Source organism: Dermacentor silvarum, chromosome 8 (genome assembly GCF_013339745.2).
Source record: "Dermacentor silvarum isolate Dsil-2018 chromosome 8, BIME_Dsil_1.4, whole genome shotgun sequence".
Lineage (NCBI taxonomy): Eukaryota > Metazoa > Arthropoda > Arachnida > Ixodida > Ixodidae > Dermacentor > Dermacentor silvarum.
In genome coordinates this window covers 29,666,283-29,686,130 of record NC_051161.1, presented here as the reverse complement: position 1 = coordinate 29,686,130, position 19,848 = coordinate 29,666,283, and the positions used below count along the sequence as shown (strand labels likewise).

The 19,848-nt window shown below is 48.2% G+C and overlaps 1 protein-coding gene across 6 annotated transcripts in view; it reads left to right on the top strand.

The window, feature by feature from the left end:
• Nucleotides 1–19,848, top strand: part of LOC119460949 (pleckstrin homology domain-containing family G member 7) — a 328,218-nt gene that overhangs the window by 139,643 nt on the left and 168,727 nt on the right. For 2 of the 6 annotated variants that reach the window (XM_049672814.1, XM_049672812.1), the window contains exons 2-4: nucleotides 5,676–5,925; nucleotides 7,422–7,607; nucleotides 10,000–10,471. In XM_049672814.1, the coding sequence (XP_049528771.1) occupies nucleotides 5,765–5,925; nucleotides 7,422–7,607; nucleotides 10,000–10,471 (819 nt within the window). In that variant the 5' untranslated portion in view covers nucleotides 5,676–5,764. Of the gene's footprint in view, nucleotides 1–5,675; nucleotides 5,926–7,421; nucleotides 7,608–9,999; nucleotides 10,531–13,277; nucleotides 13,634–19,848 lie in introns of all 6 variants that reach the window. The other 4 variants (XM_049672816.1, XM_049672815.1, XM_049672817.1 and 1 more) reach the window with 4 other exon arrangements.

Sequence of the window (19,848 nt, the reverse complement as noted above, 5' to 3'; positions counted from 1 at the left end):
CGCAACGTTTTTATACAATTACGCATTTGGTGCCGCAGCTAAACGTCGCCTCCCCTCCCTCCCTCCCTCCCGTCCCCCCAAGGCCTTTCGCGCGACGGAAGAAGCCGCGTTTGCTCTATAAAGTTGTCGCAGTTTCACCTGAAAGGCGAAGCATCAATTGCGATAGCAAATTTGTAGAGAGCTATCCGGAGTAATGATATTAGCTTTATCAGCTGTATAAACTTGCACATGCCGCAGCACCGGCAACACGCAGAACTGTTGTCGACGCCGTCGGCGTTTTGCCCGTGTTCGCTCAAAATGATGATAAGTGGTTCTTGAGGGAAAGGGAAAGGTTGGCGCTATCTTCTGCAGCCCTTGAGGGAGCACGGCTCAGCGCCAAACCAAAAAAAAAAGTTGTCGCAGTTTCACCTGAAAGGTGAAGCATCAATTGCGATAGCAAATTTGTAGAGAGATATACGGAGTAATGATATTAGCTTTATCAGCTGTATAAACTTGGACATGCAGCAGCACCGGCAACGCGCCGAACTGTTGTCGACGCCGTCGGCATTTTGCCCGCGTTCGCTCAAAATGCGTGCGGCGTTGGTGACTGTTGCCGGAGCCTCTGATATAAATAGGCACTTGGTGCCGCAGCTAAACGTCGCCTCCCTTCCCTCCCCCTTCCCCCCCTCCCCCACGGCCTCTCGCGCATCGGAAGAAGGCGCGTTTGCTCTACATATATGGTGATTGTAAAGGAGGAAAGAGACGCCTACTTCTGCAGCCCTTAAGGAAGCACGGCGCAGAACGCGCGTTTGTTCTCCGCCGTGCGTTCACTCCCCGTGAAAGAGCACGTCCCTCGCGCCCTTTCACTCGCACATACAGCGTTCGGCGGCGCGCGGCCACGATTTCATCTCCATTGACGTCATACGGAACCTCACGGCGACGGCGACGGCGACGGCGACGCCGACGGCAGAAATCTGCTTTTGAGTGTCCATATAATTGCTATCGCAATAAAAAGTTGCCGGAGCCTCTGATATAAATAGGCACTTGGTGCCGCAGCTAAACGTCGCCTCCCTTCCCTCCCCCTCCCCCACGCCCTCTCGCGCGTCGGAAGAAGGTGCGTTTGCTCTACATATATGGTGATTGTAAAGGAGGAAAGAGACGCCTACTTCTGCAGCCCTTAAGCGAGCACGGCGCAGAACGCGCGTTTGTTCTCCGCCGTGCGTTCACTCCCCGTGAAAGCGCGCGCCCCTCGCGCCCTTTCACTCGCACCTACAGCGTTCGGCGCGCGGCGACGATTTCATCGCCGTTGACGTCATACGGAACCTCACGGCGACGGCGACGGCACAAATACGCTTTGACTGTCCATATAATTGATCACAATAAAAAAAATGTCACAGTTTCGCCCTAAGGGCGAAGCAATGAATGCGATAGCAACAGAGCAATGTCATACGAAGTAAGGTGAGCGGCTTTGGTAGCAACAACACGCAGAACTGTTGTCGACGCCATCGGCGTTTTGCCCACGTTAGCTCAAAATGCGTGCGGCGTTGGTGACTGTTGCTGGAGCCTCTGATATAAATAGCCACTTGGTGCCGCAGCTAAACGTCGGCTCCCTTCCCTCCCCCTCCCCCACGGACTCTCGCGCGTCTGAAGAAGGCGCGTTTGCTCTACATATATGGTCATTGTAAAGGAGAAAAGAGACGCCTACTTCTGCAGCCCTTAAGCGAGCACGGCGCAGAACGCGCGTTTGTTCTCCGCCGTGCGTTCACTCCCTGTGAAAGCGCGCGTCCCTCGCGCCCTTTCACTCGCACATACAGCGTTCGGTGGCGCGCGGCGACGATTTCATCTCCAAATGACGTCATACGGAACCTCACGGCGACGGCGACGGCGACGGCGACGGCGACGGCGACGCCGACGGCGACGGCGACGCCGACGGCAGAAATCTGCTTTTGAGTGTCCATATAATTGCTATCGCAATAAAAAAGAAGTCAGCAAATACAGATCATGTGCCAACTCAATAGCTGCTTGCCTGCAATACACAGCTCTAAAAGGAGATGCATCCTTTACAGGTAGAATGGAACGTTTGAATGGCCTTTCCTGAGGCCGATTAATTCTGTCCATTGAAAATTTAGTTTCATCAGATTTCTTGTACCTTCAGAATCATGAAAACAGTACAGCTTCAAAACGAATTAGGAACTTTCAATTCTACGGTGAGTTTTCTCAAGCTAACAGAATGTAGACTCCATGCGAGAGAGAGAAAGAAAGGCTAAAGGAAAGACAGGAAGGTTAACCAGAGATTATCTCCGGTTGGCTACCCTGTACCGTGGGATGGGTAAAGGAATGCGACAGGAGAGAGAGAGAAAAAGTAAGTATAAAAAAGAAAAAAAGGAAAGAAAAGAAAATCACACACACACACACACACACACACACACACACACACACACACACACACACACACACACACACACACCACACACACACACACACACACACACACACACACACACACACACACACACACACACACACACACACACACACACACACACACACACACACACACACACACACACACACACACACACACACACACACACACACACACACACACACACACACAACAGAACTGTTTCTGCGGGCACTGGCAGGCAGTTTGCGAAGGCGTTCTAGTGTTGCATAGTGTCAACGTTCCATCCTACGTCACACAGTGTAGAGTCACAATTTTTCACCCAGTCCGGTGTCTTTTAAGTAACGCAGCAGTGCCTTCAGGGCAGCTCGCGCTGTTGTTTGTGTAGGCCAGTTTCCAAGGATGTTGTTTCCCTTTATTGGGCGTTTGTCCAGTTGATCTATCGTGGCTGAGAGAGCTGCTCTCTGCGGGTTGAAACGAGGGCACTCACAAAGAAGGTGTGCGATTGTTTCGTTGCACCCACAGAATTCACAAAGTGGGCTATTGGCCATTCCGATAAGAAAGGAGTGCGCATTTGAAAATGCTACTCCAAGACATAGACTGACTAGAAGTGTGCAGACACGTCGTGGAAGGTCGAACGGAATACGGAGCTGTAAATTAGGGTCCAGGGCATGAAGGCGTGCACTTGTGAAATAAGATGAATTCCATTGAATCAATGTTGGCTCACGCGCAAGCGCGGAGAGTTTTTTTCGCTGCGTCGGCTCTCGAAAGAGGAATGGCAACGCGTTGTCACTGTCATGGGCAGATCGGGCCGCTGCGTCCGCTCGATCATTGCCACGTATGCCACAGGGACTAGGTAACCATTGATATATCGTGTCCTTCGTCTACTACGCGATGGTGTACTTGTCTGATCTCTGCGACGAGCTGCTCGTGTGATCCATGGCGCAGTACCATGAGTAAACTCTGGAGGGCTGCCTTGGAGTCACAGAAGATTGACCATGGATGGGGTGGTTCTTCCAAAATGAAATTAACAGCCGCACGGAGAGCTGCCAGTTCAGCAGCTGTCGTTGATGAGGCAGGTGACGTCTTTCGCTATATTTTGACAGATTTTGCTGGAATCACCACCGTGGCAGCTGAACTTGCAGGTGTGCCTGAGCCATCGACACAAACATGTACGCGGCCACTGTGAACCTCATGTAAAAGTCCTAATGTGGCAACTTTCAGGGCAAATTATGGCATGTGAGCTTTCTTCGTGATTCCTGGGATGGTGAAGCGTATGTCAGGTTTGTGCAGCCACCATAACGGCGAGGATGGTCTTGCTGCAGGCATGTAGTTCGATCGCAACGAGGTACGATTGGCAGCAATTATACGACTGAAAGTTGTGTGTGGCCTTTCTGTAGGTAAAGATGCAATATGGTGCGAAGGTAGTCGGGCAACGTGTCCGAATATGCGCCCTGAGAGCGTCGGTGGCTAAGTACGTTGATATTGGGTGATCTCGCGCTATGACAATCGTTGCCGCCGCAGACGCACACTTCGGAAGACCGAGACACGTCCTTAGGGCTTCAGCTTGTAGTCCCTGGAGTACACGCAGGTTGGTTTTGCAGGTATTGCCTAGAACAGGGAGGCTGTATCTTGCGAAACCGAGGAACAAGGCATTATAAAGCTGCACCATCGACCGCACCGATGTGCCCCATGACTTTCCACCGAGAAATTACTCCTTACAGGAACATCCGATATGAGAATATTGAATAATTCCTTGTCTAGCTACTTGTAAATCATCTATCCCGGCAATTCAAACATACACCTGATGTAAAAAAAATGTGAAAAAATTAAGCCAGTTCCACGCTTGTGAAATCTGATGAAACAGCGGAGCTCTGCAAGCGTGGGTGCATAGCGTAGTAGGTATTTATTTATTTATTTATTTCGGGTATGACGCTCGCCTTCGGACCGTGAGTACCCGGGTCCAAATTTCGCTCTCTTTCTTTCTTTCTTTCTCTTTTTTGCTTTCTCTCTCCGTCTTTGTCTCTCTCTCTCTCTCTCTGTCTCTCTATATTTCCCTCTCTCTTTCTTTCTCTCTCTGTCTGTCTCTCTTTCTCACTCTCTCCTTCTTTTTTTCTCTCTTTCTCTTTTTTCTTTCTTTCTCTGTCTCTCTCTCGCTCTCATTTTCTCTTTCTCTCGCCCATAGCAAGTTGTGTTACATTCGTCGGTACAATGCAACGTACCCATAAATGCATGTTCTGAAAGCGTAGGTGTATAGCGCATTGGTTATGACGCTCGCCTTCGGACCGTGGGTACCCGGGCTCGAATCCCTTCTCGCCAAAAAAAGTTCATTTTGTTTTCTTTATTTCTCTCGCTCTCTGTCTGTCTGTTACTAGGCAACGCGAGGTGACGTCATCGCTCCGCTGAGTTTCTGGTCTACGACAGACAGATTACGCTCAGCATAAACAGCTCCGCTGTTAAAACAACGAAAAATGTGAACCCGCTACATGAAGACAAACTGACACCAAGGACAAACACCCAGCCGTTTGCCTAACTTGTTTTACTCAAACAATTCACACTTATTATTCAAGCTAGCAATGCAGCTCCAATCAGAAGTGTTTCAGGATGTCTGTGACACAATTTAAATCCCATAATTTCAATCAGTGCTTTTGATTTTGTTGCACTTTATTCGCTTGCACAATTGTGCAGATATTGTCTCAAGGCAACAGAAAAGAAGCTAAGAAACTCTGACGTTTAAAGTCATGTGCACCATTCCTGCTCGTTATATACGAATAATTTGGCTCTTCGATGCGCTGTTTTATGGGGCTTCCGTTAACAAACAGCAACACGTATCACATCGGTGTCGTCGAAAACGAAAGTAGAGTCGGGAGAAAAGCGAGAGAGAATACCGAATTCAATAACGGTTACCTGCGGTACATGAATTAAAATCTGACAACCTAATGCATAACAACAGCTCTCCCGTTCAACAGTTCGTCAACAGTTATGTTGGGCAATGCAACGCAAAGAAGACCGGGGCAAAGAAAACACGGCACAGTGGACGAGCGCTCGTCCAGTGTTCCGTGTTTTCTTTGTCCTTGTCTTCTTTGCGCTGCATTCCCCAAATAACTATGAACCAACTTGCCCAAATCAAAGTCCTGCTCGTCAACAGTGTTGCAACGGAAGCTTGTTTAGTCCGTACGGCATCGTGGAAGCAATTTGGGTGTTTCCTTTCATAACTGCTCGAGGGAGTATGTGTGTTTTGGCTGCGACTGATCGGGACTTTAGTAACCAACGTTCTCCACTGAAACCGCAGGGGGCCCCTGAAAGAGACGGAGGACCGGACGCAGCAGCGGCAGTGAGACGTCGCCGTGGCGCGGCCTCGGCGACAGCAGCGTCGGCGCCATGAGCAGCCTCTGCCGCTCGTCGCCGTTCTCGTCGCGCACCAAGAGCCTGCGCGAGAAGTTCGCCTCCAAACGCAGTTACTCCGAGTCTTTCAAGGACCCCCCGCCGGCAGCAGTCGGATCAGCTACGAGCTCGGCGGCACAAGATGCCTCCTCTACAAGGTTCGTGCGTCAGGCCCATGATCTATCCATCCAGCCAACACCACACCCATCCACCTTTCGTCCCTTCATCCATCCACCCATCCGCTTACCCGACCACCCACCCATTTACCCACCCAACCCACTCCCCTACCCATTCATTCATTCATTCTGTAATGACGAAGATAGCACAAGCGTCACTGTGGTCGCATGGCTCCTGAAGTGTGGAAGACAAAGACAAAAGGATCAGTGTCGCTGCTTTTTCTCGCGCTGGCGTTTGGCTGGAACTGCTCGGGTGCTCTTTGCGCTGGACCTAACGCGACAGGGATTAAACGCCAATAAACCCCATATCAATTCATTAATTCATCCGTCCGTCCGTCCGCCCTCCGTCCGTCCGCCCCTCCGTCCGTCCGTTCGTCGGTTGCTGCAATTGCCCACATCATGTAACACTATATCGAACGTGTTAAAAGCCCCTAATATTCGTTTATGCAGGGAATAAAAATTTTCGGAAGGAAAATTACTCTTCGACGCAAAGCAGGCGTATTGAAATACGGCTCATAAATTTGCTTGCGTCTTTGAAGTTCCCGCAAAGTTCAGCGGGTCCTTGCAATCCTATAATGACGCCGGCGCATTCTAGAACAATATGCATTGCCATCTTTGTTCGATAATAATGCGAAACTTTTTTTTAATCTCTAACACACTGCAATCATCTGTGAGGAGCCCGAAATGACTACAAAAGGATGAAAGCCTCTGCTTAATTACTTCAGTCACTCCCCTGTCCCCTGCATCGTTCACAAGCATGCCATTGTGTTCTGTTTACGTCACCCGTGGAACGTTCTATTTATCCTTGATTGTTCGCTCGTCCATGGGAGCCCTATTCATTTGCGCTATCGTTCAGCTATTCCTATAAGAATAATTCAAGGGGCACTTATCCCGACGTGGATGAATGCGAAAGCATTGCGACCACCGCGCGATGTCTGTGCTCTTCCAGTCGTTGAGTAACTACATGACCGAAACATTTTGGTGCATTGTGTAATTGCAACAACGAAAGGTCGAGGGTTCGGCTAACACCAAAGGTCGTGTATTTGAGTATCTTGATTAACTCTATCTTAACTAACTGTGCCTTAATTAACTTCGTCTTAACGCCAAAGGTCGTGGGTTCGTCTCCCACCAATCGCCGTGGGTACGAGTACCATAATGAACGCTTTCTTAATCATACATACCTTAATTAACTTCGCCTTAATTCACATTGCCTTAATTCACTCTGCGGTAATTAACTTTGCCTTAATTGACGTCGTCAACTGCCTCGATTGGCTCGCTTGAATTTTTGGACCATCGTGGTCACGCCAACGCCGACAACGCCTGATTTTCCGCCCGATGAGCCATATAATGCTTTCGCATTAATAATCTCCACTCAAACCGAGACGCCTCAGTCTGATTTACTAACTGCTGACATAAACCAAGTACGACGAACTGAGCATGCACACTGCCGTTGACGCTTCTCTATTTCCAATGAACAGTTCGCGGTCCCCGCCACGACCGGAGTCCGGGCCGGGCTACCTGAGTCACTGCAGTGGCAGCGCGGATGCGGCCAGCGGCCTCGTGATGCCGCCGTCCCTGCCCGGATTTATGCCTTCCTACACGGTCATGCCCGAGGACGCCTACTGCAGCGCGCTCGACATCAACTGCCAACAGGGAGACCCGAGGTATGCAGCCGGATCATGTCTCCCCACCCTGAGTACTTGCTGTTTACGAAGAGCGTCTCAAGTACATCGCTGGTATTGGGACCAATGTTGGCTCAACGTAAGGTCATCGTGGCCGCATATAGGTACACGTCGGCCTTGCGCTGGCCAGCAACGATGTCCGACGTGGAGCGTACAATGTGTTCTGTGCTTCTGCTCTATATTCTGTTCTGTGCGTTCTGTGCTTTTTCCCTGCAGAGTAAAACAAGAAATTCCTCGTACTTTGTTCTTCTAAAAAAAGCTGAGAAAGACATTTATTCTTTAGAAAGTGCAGCTTTATGTTTTCCATGACGCATAATACCACCCGCCGTAACGGGAAGTGGAAATGACCTCAACTAGTGGGCAGCCCAAGTAAGTAGTTTCATCGATTATGACTATGCCAGAACGAAGGAAACCCTCGTGAATATATGTTTGCAGAAAGATCACTTGGACTATACAAGTAATGTTAATGTAAAATGAAAGTTCATGCAGCTCGATGAGGTAATTGGTAATAAATATGGAAAGTTGCACGTAACATATTCATGTATGCATAATGAGCCCTGCGAAAGAGGCAAGGACAATGCAATAGACTGAGATAACAAACGTAAGGCCGAACTCAAAAAGCTCCTTTTTTTAGGAATTGATTGTTATTGGCCTTGCAATTACAATACGTGCTCATTTCACTGCAAGTAATCGTAGATACAATAGAAAATGCTCCTTCACATGAACTACAGGTTCCAGGAAAATATATATACATTATTTTGCCAATATGCGGATACATTAAGTAGCCAGAATTCAGAGTCATCGTGACCTGCTCCAGTAATTCAATTGCGCGCCCACGCACATGACCATGAATTCAACAACATTCAAGCACGCCGCCATTCATTTTCTAATTTAGGGCGAAAAAAATGATCACGAACTATTTCACTACTCACAAAAAGCCGAAATCTCGGCTTTTTTGCAGGCCTCTAGGGTTAATTTTGCCCTTGAAAGTTCAGGCGATAGAGTATCCCGCGTAAGGCATGAAGTAATGCTAGACGCGAGGCTAGACGTCAGACTTGGTATTGACTCCGTCAATTATGACAACAATAGAGCACTCGTGGACAGCGATTCTCCTTTGAAAGATTGTTCATTGTTCTTTTCAACATGAGACCGCACATCACAACCTGCTCCTCAGGTCACTCGTAAACGGAGAGTTTCATTGTTCTGAGTGCAACTGGCTGTATAGCACAGTGAACCGTGCCAGCCGCAACTGCAAAAATGCGACATGACTCCAGATTGCGCAGGCTGAGAAATCCCAGTGTATAGTACGTATGACGAAATTCTGCGCACTGCAGGTGCGGAAAATTCTCACACTGACAAGTGTAACAACCAACGCCTTGGAATGAGCGCGCTGGAGAGAGACGGAAAGGATGTAGAGAAAGGCAGGGAGGTTAACCGTAAGTAGTTCTGGTTGGCTACGTTGCATGGGGGAAGGTGTAACGGTATGGAAAGACAGAAGAGCACAAACGAAGCAAACCACGCATACAATAGAATGGTAGCAACGGCAGCAGGCAGCGTTCTCAAAGTCTATTATCTAGGTCCGGGGACCTCCGGAAGTTCAGTAACGCAAGCATAAACTTGCGCACAGTAAATGTATCGGTGTCTCCTTCATGCCAAAACACTGCGACTTCCTCTACCTACTCTCCCACTGTAGACGGTTACCTTGACAACACAAGAAGTCAGTGAATTCTAAAAACCGGTGCAGTAGCGTGAAAGGATGAGAAGCCCCCGCGTCAGCCTTATTATCTACGAGCGATCACAGTAACGTACTCGTAAGGATTATAGGATTCACTGTCGCGCCATGGACAACAGATACACGCTCCCAGTCCTGGAAAATGCACACTTGACAGCAGAGCTCGAATTGGAGCATTTTGCGTAGGCGGTTGTCATTTCCACAAAGAACGCGTGTTGTCAAGAAGGATAAACAGTTCTGTCGTAATAATGTCATTATGTATAGGGCTGCTAGGCCAAGAATCTTGAGAGACACGCTGCCGAGCTGATGCAGTTTACAAGGTCACGCAAGAATGAGAGGTTGAACACAAAAGAGAGCACCACGTAGAAGAAAATGTGTCTTAGAAAAGGACCTGTTGTGAGCCTAGTTGGTGTGTGCTTCCTGGTTGGGAGCGGCGAAGTTGAGAAATCGACTTGGAACATCTCAATGGGATGGCAAAATCTTCCAGTCGGTCTCTTTACTCCAGGTCTTCTTGTTCCGATCGCGCACGTGGTCTGCCACATTGCGATAAGCGTGAGCTCCCCGCCCTAAGTTCGTGAACGCTGAAGTCAGTCACAGATAACTGCAACTTGTTTCGCCACGTGGCGGTTCGCCGCTTCGCAGGTTTCCGTGGCAGCGTGACGCGGCGGTGCAGTGCGACCTGCGAGGCTCCTCGCTGGTCAACTCCCGTTCCTCGACGCACATCGACGGTGGCCGATGCTCCCCGGGCCTGTCCTCGCTCATCCGGCCGTCGTCGCCAGCCGCAGCGGCCAGGGCCGCCATCTCCGGCAGCAGCGTCGGCGACATCTTCAGCACCAGCGCGGCCGGCTCGCCTCCCACGCCGCCGCCGCGCCGATCGACGCCGGCGCTGCAGCGCGCCCTGTCGCTGGAGCGGAGCGCGGCGCGCAAGAAGGGCGCTTCGTCCCTGCTGGCGGGACACGCCAGCGCGTCGGCCTCGCCCGGTTCCCAGCTGCCGCCAGCGCTCGAGGAAGGCGGCACCGCCAACGGCAGCGCTTCCGTCGCCGCCGGCAATGCTGCCGCCCGCGCGGCTTCCTGTAGTCCGCAGCGGGCGCAGCAGCAGCAGCAGCAGCAGCCGGTCAGCCCGGATCCCAACGCTTCGCCCAAGTCTGGCCAGGCGTCGCCCGCCTTTACGAGGTACTTTATCGAGGAGGGTGGCCAGGCACCGAGCTAATAAAATTTCACTGCATAATCTCCGAGAATATGCAACCCCGCGGGAGCGAGAGAGATGGGGGGCGCTCTTTAATGATTCCTTGAGATGTTTGCCTCCTGGCATTCCTATAGTATGCTACTGCAGATTGGTATAATGAAAAAATGAAATATTTATACACGGTTCACGTCACAGGCACACAGCCACGCGCCAATACACGCTCCAACACTCAACAAACTTAAGTACCTCATTGAGACCAGTGTGTCTAAGGAAAGTTAAAGTGTCTTCGTTGACTGATATGCAGAGTCAGCGTTATGCTATAGGGCACTTTACATGTAGACGCATGTTCAGCATTGACATTAGAGGTGTTATTTCTAGCTAACTAGACTACAAGTGCAGATTAAGTGGGACAGAAGTATATAGTAAATGAGAACTTACCAAAACAGATTCTCACGCACCATGTCAGCCAAGGCAAATACAAAAAAAAATGCCTTTGACTGTTCGCGTGAATGCGAAGGTATTACATAATAACGTCCTCGCACAGGAGACAGTTGCACGCGTATAAATTTATGGGGTACTACTTCGACGAACCATAGTCCGACTTTATGCAGCACCCAATGCAACACACACGCAATGACGCGGCCGCTCCGTTATTACGTGATAATGACACAAAAAGAAAGCACAAAGCTATCTGAGTAATATCGCCAATACTTAACAATAGTCAGCTATAGGTTCTTCAGGACTCTTATTAGAAAATAGCTCCTACGGCACCAATCCAGCAATTGTTAAAGTTCCGCAGTTCCGCGTGAGGGCACGAACATTTGCTTTGATGAAGACGGGACATGTGAATAATTTTGCGACTCCGAATCGACCAGAGCTGCTGCGGAGTATGTAAAGCCAGCTCGAAGGCTCAATGCTGTATGTAAGAAACAAATGAATAATTTTGAACCTGTGGCAAATGAACGCTCGTACACGGACAGCTAAACCACAGAACCGACGCCACACAGAAGCAAGGAATTATACCCTCGCCAGGCGTAATATCCACAACGTGCCAGCGTTTGTACCTACGATGAAGCTACTCGAAACGAAAATAGGTTATGACACCACACAAACTGCTAATATAAAGCATAGCAGTGTTCACAACTCATCTTATCAAAAATGTCCTGCTTTATATCTCCAGAACTTGGTAGAGCTTCTTTCGTAACCAATGAAAAATATATCTTCAGATGGACAGAAATGCGAAGAGCCAGGCGTCAACCGACGCGCCATTAAGATGGTATTCCGGATGGGCGCATGAATATGGCAAGAACGCAGGTGACGTCTAGAAAGTGACACACGCATCGAGTTCTTTGCGCATGCCATTTGCAAAGTTCCGCTTCGGTATTCAGACTCCACTGAGACGACATATTTACTTCATAATGACGAGGGAACGATGACAGCAGTCTCGCAGACATGGGCACCTCCTATGACCGAAACAGGGATGCCCAGTTCTCACCGGCCATTATACATGTATGGTCGTATTCGCGGGGGGCTTCTATGACATAGCCTAAGCTACGAGGGATTGGGCTCGGTCAGTACTTGGGAAGATGACGAACACCTGGAAAAAATCGAGTAGTGATGCCGTCCTTTCTGCAGTGGAAATACTTCAATCGCGAGTCTTGAACGAGATAGTTGCGGTGACCACGACTGGATGCATTGCCTCATCAACTAGATCAGCGACACAGCATTGGCGCTCGTTTCTTTTTGTCTACAAAGCTGTCTGTTGGGAGGGTATCGGTTCTTTTCATTATGTGGCCCAGACAACCTTACCAAAAGATAATTTACTTAGAGCTGAGGAAGTTACTCTAGCCAAACACATGGCATGCAGTTGCACTTAACTAGAGTTAAAGATAAAAGGGAAGTGAAAACAACATCAAAACGCAGGATAATAAAAAGAGAACAAGAAGGAAAGGCAATTAATAACTGCAAACGCAGACATTCATTACGAAACGAAGCAGTAATATACGGATAAAATGAAGTTAGTAGACGTGTTTAAGGCCTGTGTTAGGCACGAAAAGGGCCATAAATGCCTTTCTAGCGCGCCGTAAAGCAACCGTAGCGCTCTCCTAAAGTCCGATAACGTTATGTACAAGGCGTACAACGTGACTAAGCTTCGTAATCAGATGTCCTCGGCGTCTTCTCGGCGTCTGCTGCACAGGAATGAAGGAACACATCCGAGCAGCGTTGTTACAAATGTGTCTTCAGCCGAGGAGTACCCTGGTGTTCCACAAGGTGAAGTCGAGGATGGCGGGTTTCGTGTTCATGCCCGTTGTGAATGTACGGAGCATTGAGCGAGAACAGAGCTATATCCTAGTGACTCGCTTATTTCTATTTTTTTGTTAGTCACAACCATATGACGAAAACAGACAATGAACCCAGAGTAAGCATATGGCAAGTTATCTGTTACGCGTTACTGAAATGTAAAAATAGTAAGGTAAATGTACACGAAAGCGGACGCAAGAATAACTATTGCAGCAGTTGAGGAACGAATACACATCCTCCGCACTTTACACGTGCACTCCTATGCCAATTAAGCTACCGCGTTGCGCAACCACCTTCTCGCAAACTTTCGTGAACAAGAGTAGCCCTGAGATTACTAGCCGGCGCCGCTCACGGCCAAGGGGCAGTGGATGGCACGAAGTGCGACACGAATTCCGGCTCGAACCCTTGCCCTGCATCTCGGCGATTCGCGCAGGTCCTCTCCGGGCGAGACGACGCCTCCGCTGACGCGTCGGCCCAGCGCCGCCGAGCGCCGCAAGATGTGCTTCGTGCGGAAGCAGACAAACTCGGCGCCAAACTCGATGGACGAGGAGGTGCCGAGTCCGTCGTCGTCTTCGGTGTGCAGCGGCGGCGCCCCGTCCACGGCCTCGTCGTATCTGTCGCGCAACACATCGGTCGCCTCGGCGCCCATGGGCTCGTCGTCCTGCGGCACCGGGTCAGACAGCAGGCCCGGGTACTTCAACTTCGAGTCCATGCAGCGCCTCCTCGACCTGTCCATGAAGGTGCCCGGCGAGCGCAAGTCCTTCTATCTCGATATCCCGTCGCAGGAAGGTGAGTGTACGCAGCCATAGCGCTGTTTTCCTCGGCGCTTCTCCAACAGTGGAAGGCCCGCTATGCTGGTGCATTCTGTCGACGCCACGTGGTTTCTTTTTGTCGACAAGTTGCAGCTCCAAAACAGACAAATTTTTATTCAAGTAAGAACATAGGCTTAGAACTGTAGGCTAGGTAAAAGCGCAATAACAGGTCGCGGGTTCAACCCCAGCAATTCCGGACATCGCCTTTAGTTCACAGCTTTTACACCACGTGGCGTACGGACCTTTAAGATTCGAAATTCGCGCGATGACGCACGAAGTGTACTGGACGATAACAGAATACACGTTTTAACAATAAAATAAAAATAAAAAAGGACCACGCCAACAGCTTTCACCGTCGAGCATGGACGAGCGCGAATCAGGAACAACTGATCTGATAACCGCCGCGCGTATAACACGAGCGACCAGCTAGTCTACTGTGAATCAGCAGTTTGGCTGCTATTGATAGTCGTTTAAAGGCTCAGCCCCGCTTCAAGAAAGCGGGTGCAGAATCTTGAAGGAGCGGCCTCCGCCCCCCCCCCCCCCCTTCCGTCCATCTTTTCCTCGTCCAACTTTTTGTCCGTTCGAATCAAAAAAGCAAAAATGCCCTTTTGTCGCTTCATTTCTCGAAAGCTGATGCTAAAATAATAATGTAAGCTTGCTAAATGGTCGCGATGGGCGCATGTTTCAGGATATGCATTCGCATGATTGACACCCTTAATCTCGGTGGGCCTCAGTTTACGAGTCCATTTGCGCATTTGCGTGCAGGTGCCTGGTCGAGTTATGTTCACTGCCACGGAATTTCTGTTTTTCGAAGGCGAAAGCCTTAGGTGCATGGCTATATTTTCAGTGCCATTGGCAGTGACCTTGGCGAAACTGCGCCATAACGAAAATGGCCGACGCCGCAAAGAGTAAAATCGCGTCAACAAAAGCTCGGATTGACGTCAGTTTTCTCAGGGAGGTTCCTGTGAACAAAGTAATTTGGTGGCTTTGTAAAGAAAATTTGGTACATTTCAGCCGAACACCTTTTCTAAGTTCTTGGTAAGCGACGGGTGTTAATGCAGAAAATCATCTGTAACTGGTCAGTGTTCGAAGACCTGCTTCCCTGCACAGTGGCATAGCCAGAAATTTTGTTCGGAGAGGGGGGGCTCACGTTGCAGCGCGGCCTCCTCCTTATAGAATTGGTCGAGGGATCAAATACATCAATGATAACTGCATTGCCATTGCCAATGTCATTGTATATTAGAGGCTGCAAATGAACTACTGAGTGCTACCCACTGTCAAGTAAAATATGTATTTTTTCATAAAAGAATATATTTGTATGTCCCAAAAATTGTGGCTGAAATAACTGATATCAAAGCTTCCGCCTTTTTTTTGTCTATTTAATCAGTAAAGAAAATATCACACAAACTTTAGAAAATCAGAATATCATAGAATTCCAAACCAGCAAAGCAGTGCATACAGCTGGTGCGAAAAATGTAAAGGACATGAAAAGGACAAGTTGGGCACAAATATTTTGATAAATCTTTGTCATTAAAGAACCTTGTTTACTTTTTTTGTACAGTCGCGAGCAGAAGTTTGGAGACCATGGCATCAGCAAAAAAATTTAATATATTCAAGCGCAGCTCCACGGCCCCGAATTGGCTTAATACGCTGTATTGGTCCATCACGCGCACGTAGGCTTGCGCTCTTGATTTCAGCCGGAATGCCCAGGCTGCGAAGGAAAAAAAATAAAATCGTGGCAGCAGAGAGACTCGGCCTTTCTGTACCGACGTGGGAGCGGCCCGCTACGTGCTGACGCGCGTTCCGAGGGACCGTAATAAAGCTTTATCCTACCATCATACCATACCTTTGGTCCACAAACTTTTGCTCGTGACTGTACATATGCAACGGCCAGGGAAAAACCTCAATGGCGCTGTCCTTCGTTGCAATAGATTGCGCATGAGCAGTTGTTACGGGTCGTGTATTGTAATTACACCGATAATATAGTCGCAGCAGTGAGTACATATAAGAAGCAGGAGTTCTGCAAGCTGTAGATTAGAAATGCGAAAATAGAATGGAATATACAAGTGCGAAGATACAAGTTGATAAAGGGCACAAAAGTGTCACTGGTAACAAAATGCACTGTTTGTATACACAAAGCCTCGCAACAAGATGTTTAAATATGTGCATAAGTATCCAATAAATTCACGTATTTAAGCAAACGTCACTGTATGTAATGCGTCAAACAAGACAAATAGACATGTTGCGCAGTCACACATAGTAGTAGCTTTACGCATAGAAAGACAGACGATCCCGGCAAGAACGAAACTACGATCGCAGAAATCGTGATATGTTCCAGAAGGACCGCCTGTTGGGCTAGTTGGTCTAACATAGTTACTTTCAGTTTGGCAGAACAGTTTGGTTCTCCTAGAAGCTGACAAGGAAGGTGGATTTGTTGTGATGCCGAAAGGCATGTTCAATGAAAAAGCCCAAGCGGCAGTGGACAAGAACTTTGTGGCTGTTTAAAAAAAAAGTACAGTGAGGGTTAAGACTAAGTTCATCAAATTTTGTAAGGACATGGAATTGAATGATCTTGCTAGTGCTATTAGAAATAGTAAGGGGAACAGTCTGAAGGTTTTCTTTTCTGCAAAAACACCTAAGGCAGATGTCCCTTTGAGAACCATTGTGAGCGAAGGGGGGGCTTGGCAAAAGAAGGTTAGTCAGTTTTTACTGAAGAGCCTTATGTAACTCACGGTTGTTGATCCTTTCCGCGTGAGGAAATCTGAAGAAGTCGCTGAATATGTGAAACACAACGAGAGTATAGATTATGGCTTGTCAGTGGACGTTGAGGACTTGTTTTCTTCAGTACCTCAAGATGAGCTTTTAGTTGATGTTAGGAAGTGCATTGAACAGAGTGGCGAATGCGATTTCCAAAACTCCACTTGCTTGTCGCTTCATAATTTAACGCTTTTAGAATTTTATCTTAGTGTAACATTTACTGTGTTTAACGAGCAGCCTTTTCTGCAACGTAGAGGAGTGTGTATTGGGTCTTGCGTGGCTTCGATTCTATGCGACATATTTTTAGCTGATATTGACAGTGCGCTTGATTTGGCTTTTAATGGGGGGAAGGTATTCAAAGTGCTTCGGTACGTTGATGACTTTTTAATTCTTTTAAAGAAAGAGGACGGTTTCACTGCCCTTGGGAGTATTTTAGATGTTTTTATTCAAGCTGGGCAGGGCTTGAGTTTCACTCATGAATTGCTTGGAACTGAGGGGTTACAATTCCTGGATCTCAGGCTAAAATTTAGTGTAGGCCATGTTTGCTGAGAGTACCTCCCACGGGTTAAGAAGTGTCTCCTGCCTTTTGACTCTGCCCACGCTAAAATAGTAAAAAGGGGCATCGCATTACAATGTCTGGATGCTGCGCTCCGTAAGTCATGCCCGCATTTAATGCAGCATAGCTTTCCCAATCAGATTGGTCGCCTTTTAGCAGCGGGATTCCCTGAGTTGCTTGTTGTTCCGGTGGCCGAGTCTATCCTGCAGAGGGTAAAGAAGAGACCTGGAGCGGAAAGGGCTGCGACCCAGCGATGGATGGCTACACCCGTAGCCATGCCATATATGCATCAGGTCTCGCACAACCTGAAGAAGGTCGCGAACAGGCATCGTATTCCTGTGTTCTTCACGGCTCCTAATAAGCTATCCAGGCTCTGCCATTGAATTTGCGGTGACCGGAAAGACGGTTGCCAAACAAGCCAAGATAGAAGCTTCGTGGGGTGTGCGACAGGACTGGTATACTCCGTCCCCTTGTTGTGCGGGAAGGTGTACATCGGCCAAACCGAACGGTGCATAAACGACCGGCTCAGGGATCATGCGCTAAATGTTAAGGAAAAAGAGGACAAGTATGCACATATGGTTGCGCACATCATTACGTGTGGTTGCGAGGCACGATTTGATGAGACCACTATCTTAAGCAAATCAACAAACTACACGGCTCGAGTGGCTCTAGAAGCATTCTACATCCACAAGAACTCAGATATTTGTATAAGCGAAGCGTCAATTCTTTTGCACAGTGCCGAACTGAACTATTTGAACTCGGTTACCTGAGGGACATAGTACTGTTAACTTTTTTAGATTTCTTTTTGTCACCTCGCATGGGAAAGGGGCGTGACACTGGTGTACGTGGTTCATCTTATAAATCGGAGGGCTTGTTGAGGAAATAAACGGTGGGTAGTAGCGCTCGTCCGCGTCTGTCGTGTCTTCGTGTGTGTTGTGCGTACTTTTTTGCGCTATGTCTGAAAGTAACTCGTGATATGTACTTGGGCCATGCGGCGGTCGCGACAGCACCATATGGGTAGATAATAGAGGAATAATGCAGAAATCAGTACGAAAGTGTGTTATTTAACTGCCTGCAGAGCGGCTACAAATTTTCTGCACCCAAAATTAAGGAAGCTTATTGCTTCGGCTCAAAACAGAAGTAAAAGCGGGTAGCTAAAAAGGAAAGAAAAGACCAAACGAAAGCCACAGATGATGCAGCAAGTTAAACTACCCAATATCCGAGTTTGATTGTTGGGAAGCGCCGCGAGGGCCGGCTTACAATAAAAAGGTCGGTAAAAATTGGTTATTGATGTCCTCGTAATTTTCGTTTTCACACGATAGCTTTGATCATGGTGCTACCTGTTTGAATAAACGGCGATAATTTCTGCGGTTTTACAAACTAATGAACAGTCATACGTTTTCATAATTACGCGTTTATGGACCTGAAGGAACAGAACCTTTACTTGCATTGATTTTTGCCGCTTCCCAGCTAAAGGACAAACTTCACTCGGCGGGTAAGTTTAGTGAAGCGGTCAATGACTTCGGACACGTTGATGCCGACGTCTCTGTGGACGTCGGCATCCTTGTCGAGCCAGACCTTGTCGTCCGCAAAAAAGAACCACCTCAAAAATAGGCCGTTAACTTTCTTCTGTTTTCTCTTATTTTACTTTGCCTGCCTAACCATGTGTTCCTCAGACATTGTAGAGCGCAAGTAGTTTTTCTAATCTCATGTTAAAAATATACCATCTGCGCTTGAAGTGGTCACTGGAACGGTGGCTAGAATCTGAAGCCGTTTCTACACATTTACATAGAACCTGCAGTCGCAATGAGAGAGGGCATCTTTTCCGGTGCTAAAACCTAAAAGTACTCCTTCGATGTCGTTGGCATCCTTGTTTAGGTACCTTGCACGAACAGTGAACTGTTGGATACCGGAAATATCCGTCGTTTTGTCAGCAAATATGGAGAAGCGGCCTGCACCATTTACTTTTGCATCTAGGCTTTCTTTGACAATTTCACCACAAATTTCTATAATTTGGTTTTGTACATCTGTGCTCAAATGCAAGGTATTACTGGGGCAACAACCAAATGGTTTTTCAGATATGTAGCTCCACAATCAGCTCGCAAATGAAGAAGCGCTCTGAAAATACCAATATTTTTAGAGGGGATTTGCTTACATCTATAGGACCACTGTCCTTATGGCCACGGAGAGCCAGACCTTGTCGTCCGCAAAAAAGAACCGCCTCAAAAATAGGCCGTTAACTTTCTTCTGTTTTCTCTTATTTTACTTTGCCTGCCGTGTTCCAGCTGATTGATCACATCGGGCGCACCTCCTGAAAATGTTTGGAGAAAATTATCAGCCGCCAGCTGGCAGTCACGGTCATATTTAGTATTTTCGTGTGTGTGGAACATTGCGAGCGTGGCCTTCCATTTCTGAAACGGCTTGGACACGAGGGCTCCAGTGCGCGCATGTTAGCTCAAGTTTATAAGAACATTAAACCCATAAAGTTCCAGAATTTAAAATCTGAAGCACGCCTTTGGAAGTGTCAGTGCACCTTTCGCGTCATAAGTTTATGAGAACTTTATACTCATAAAGTTTCGGAATTGAATTCCATGCGCTCCGTAGATTCCGCGGTCGCTGCGAAATGCCGCAACGCGCCCGCTCGCTATCGAAAAATCATTGACAGTTTGTGCTGGGATGGGGCTCCTTGCGTTATGCGAGTCCAAGTGCCAAGGGCGTTGCGACGAAATCCAGCCCGAGTTCGCAATGTGCGTGCCGAAATCTGTTTTCGAGCGTGAAAAGGACATTGTGGACAAAATCCAGAATTGTTCCCGCACCGGTGGTTGTTCTGGTCGGCGGTTCATGCCAGCACGAAATAATTCGGGGGGGGGGGGGGGGGG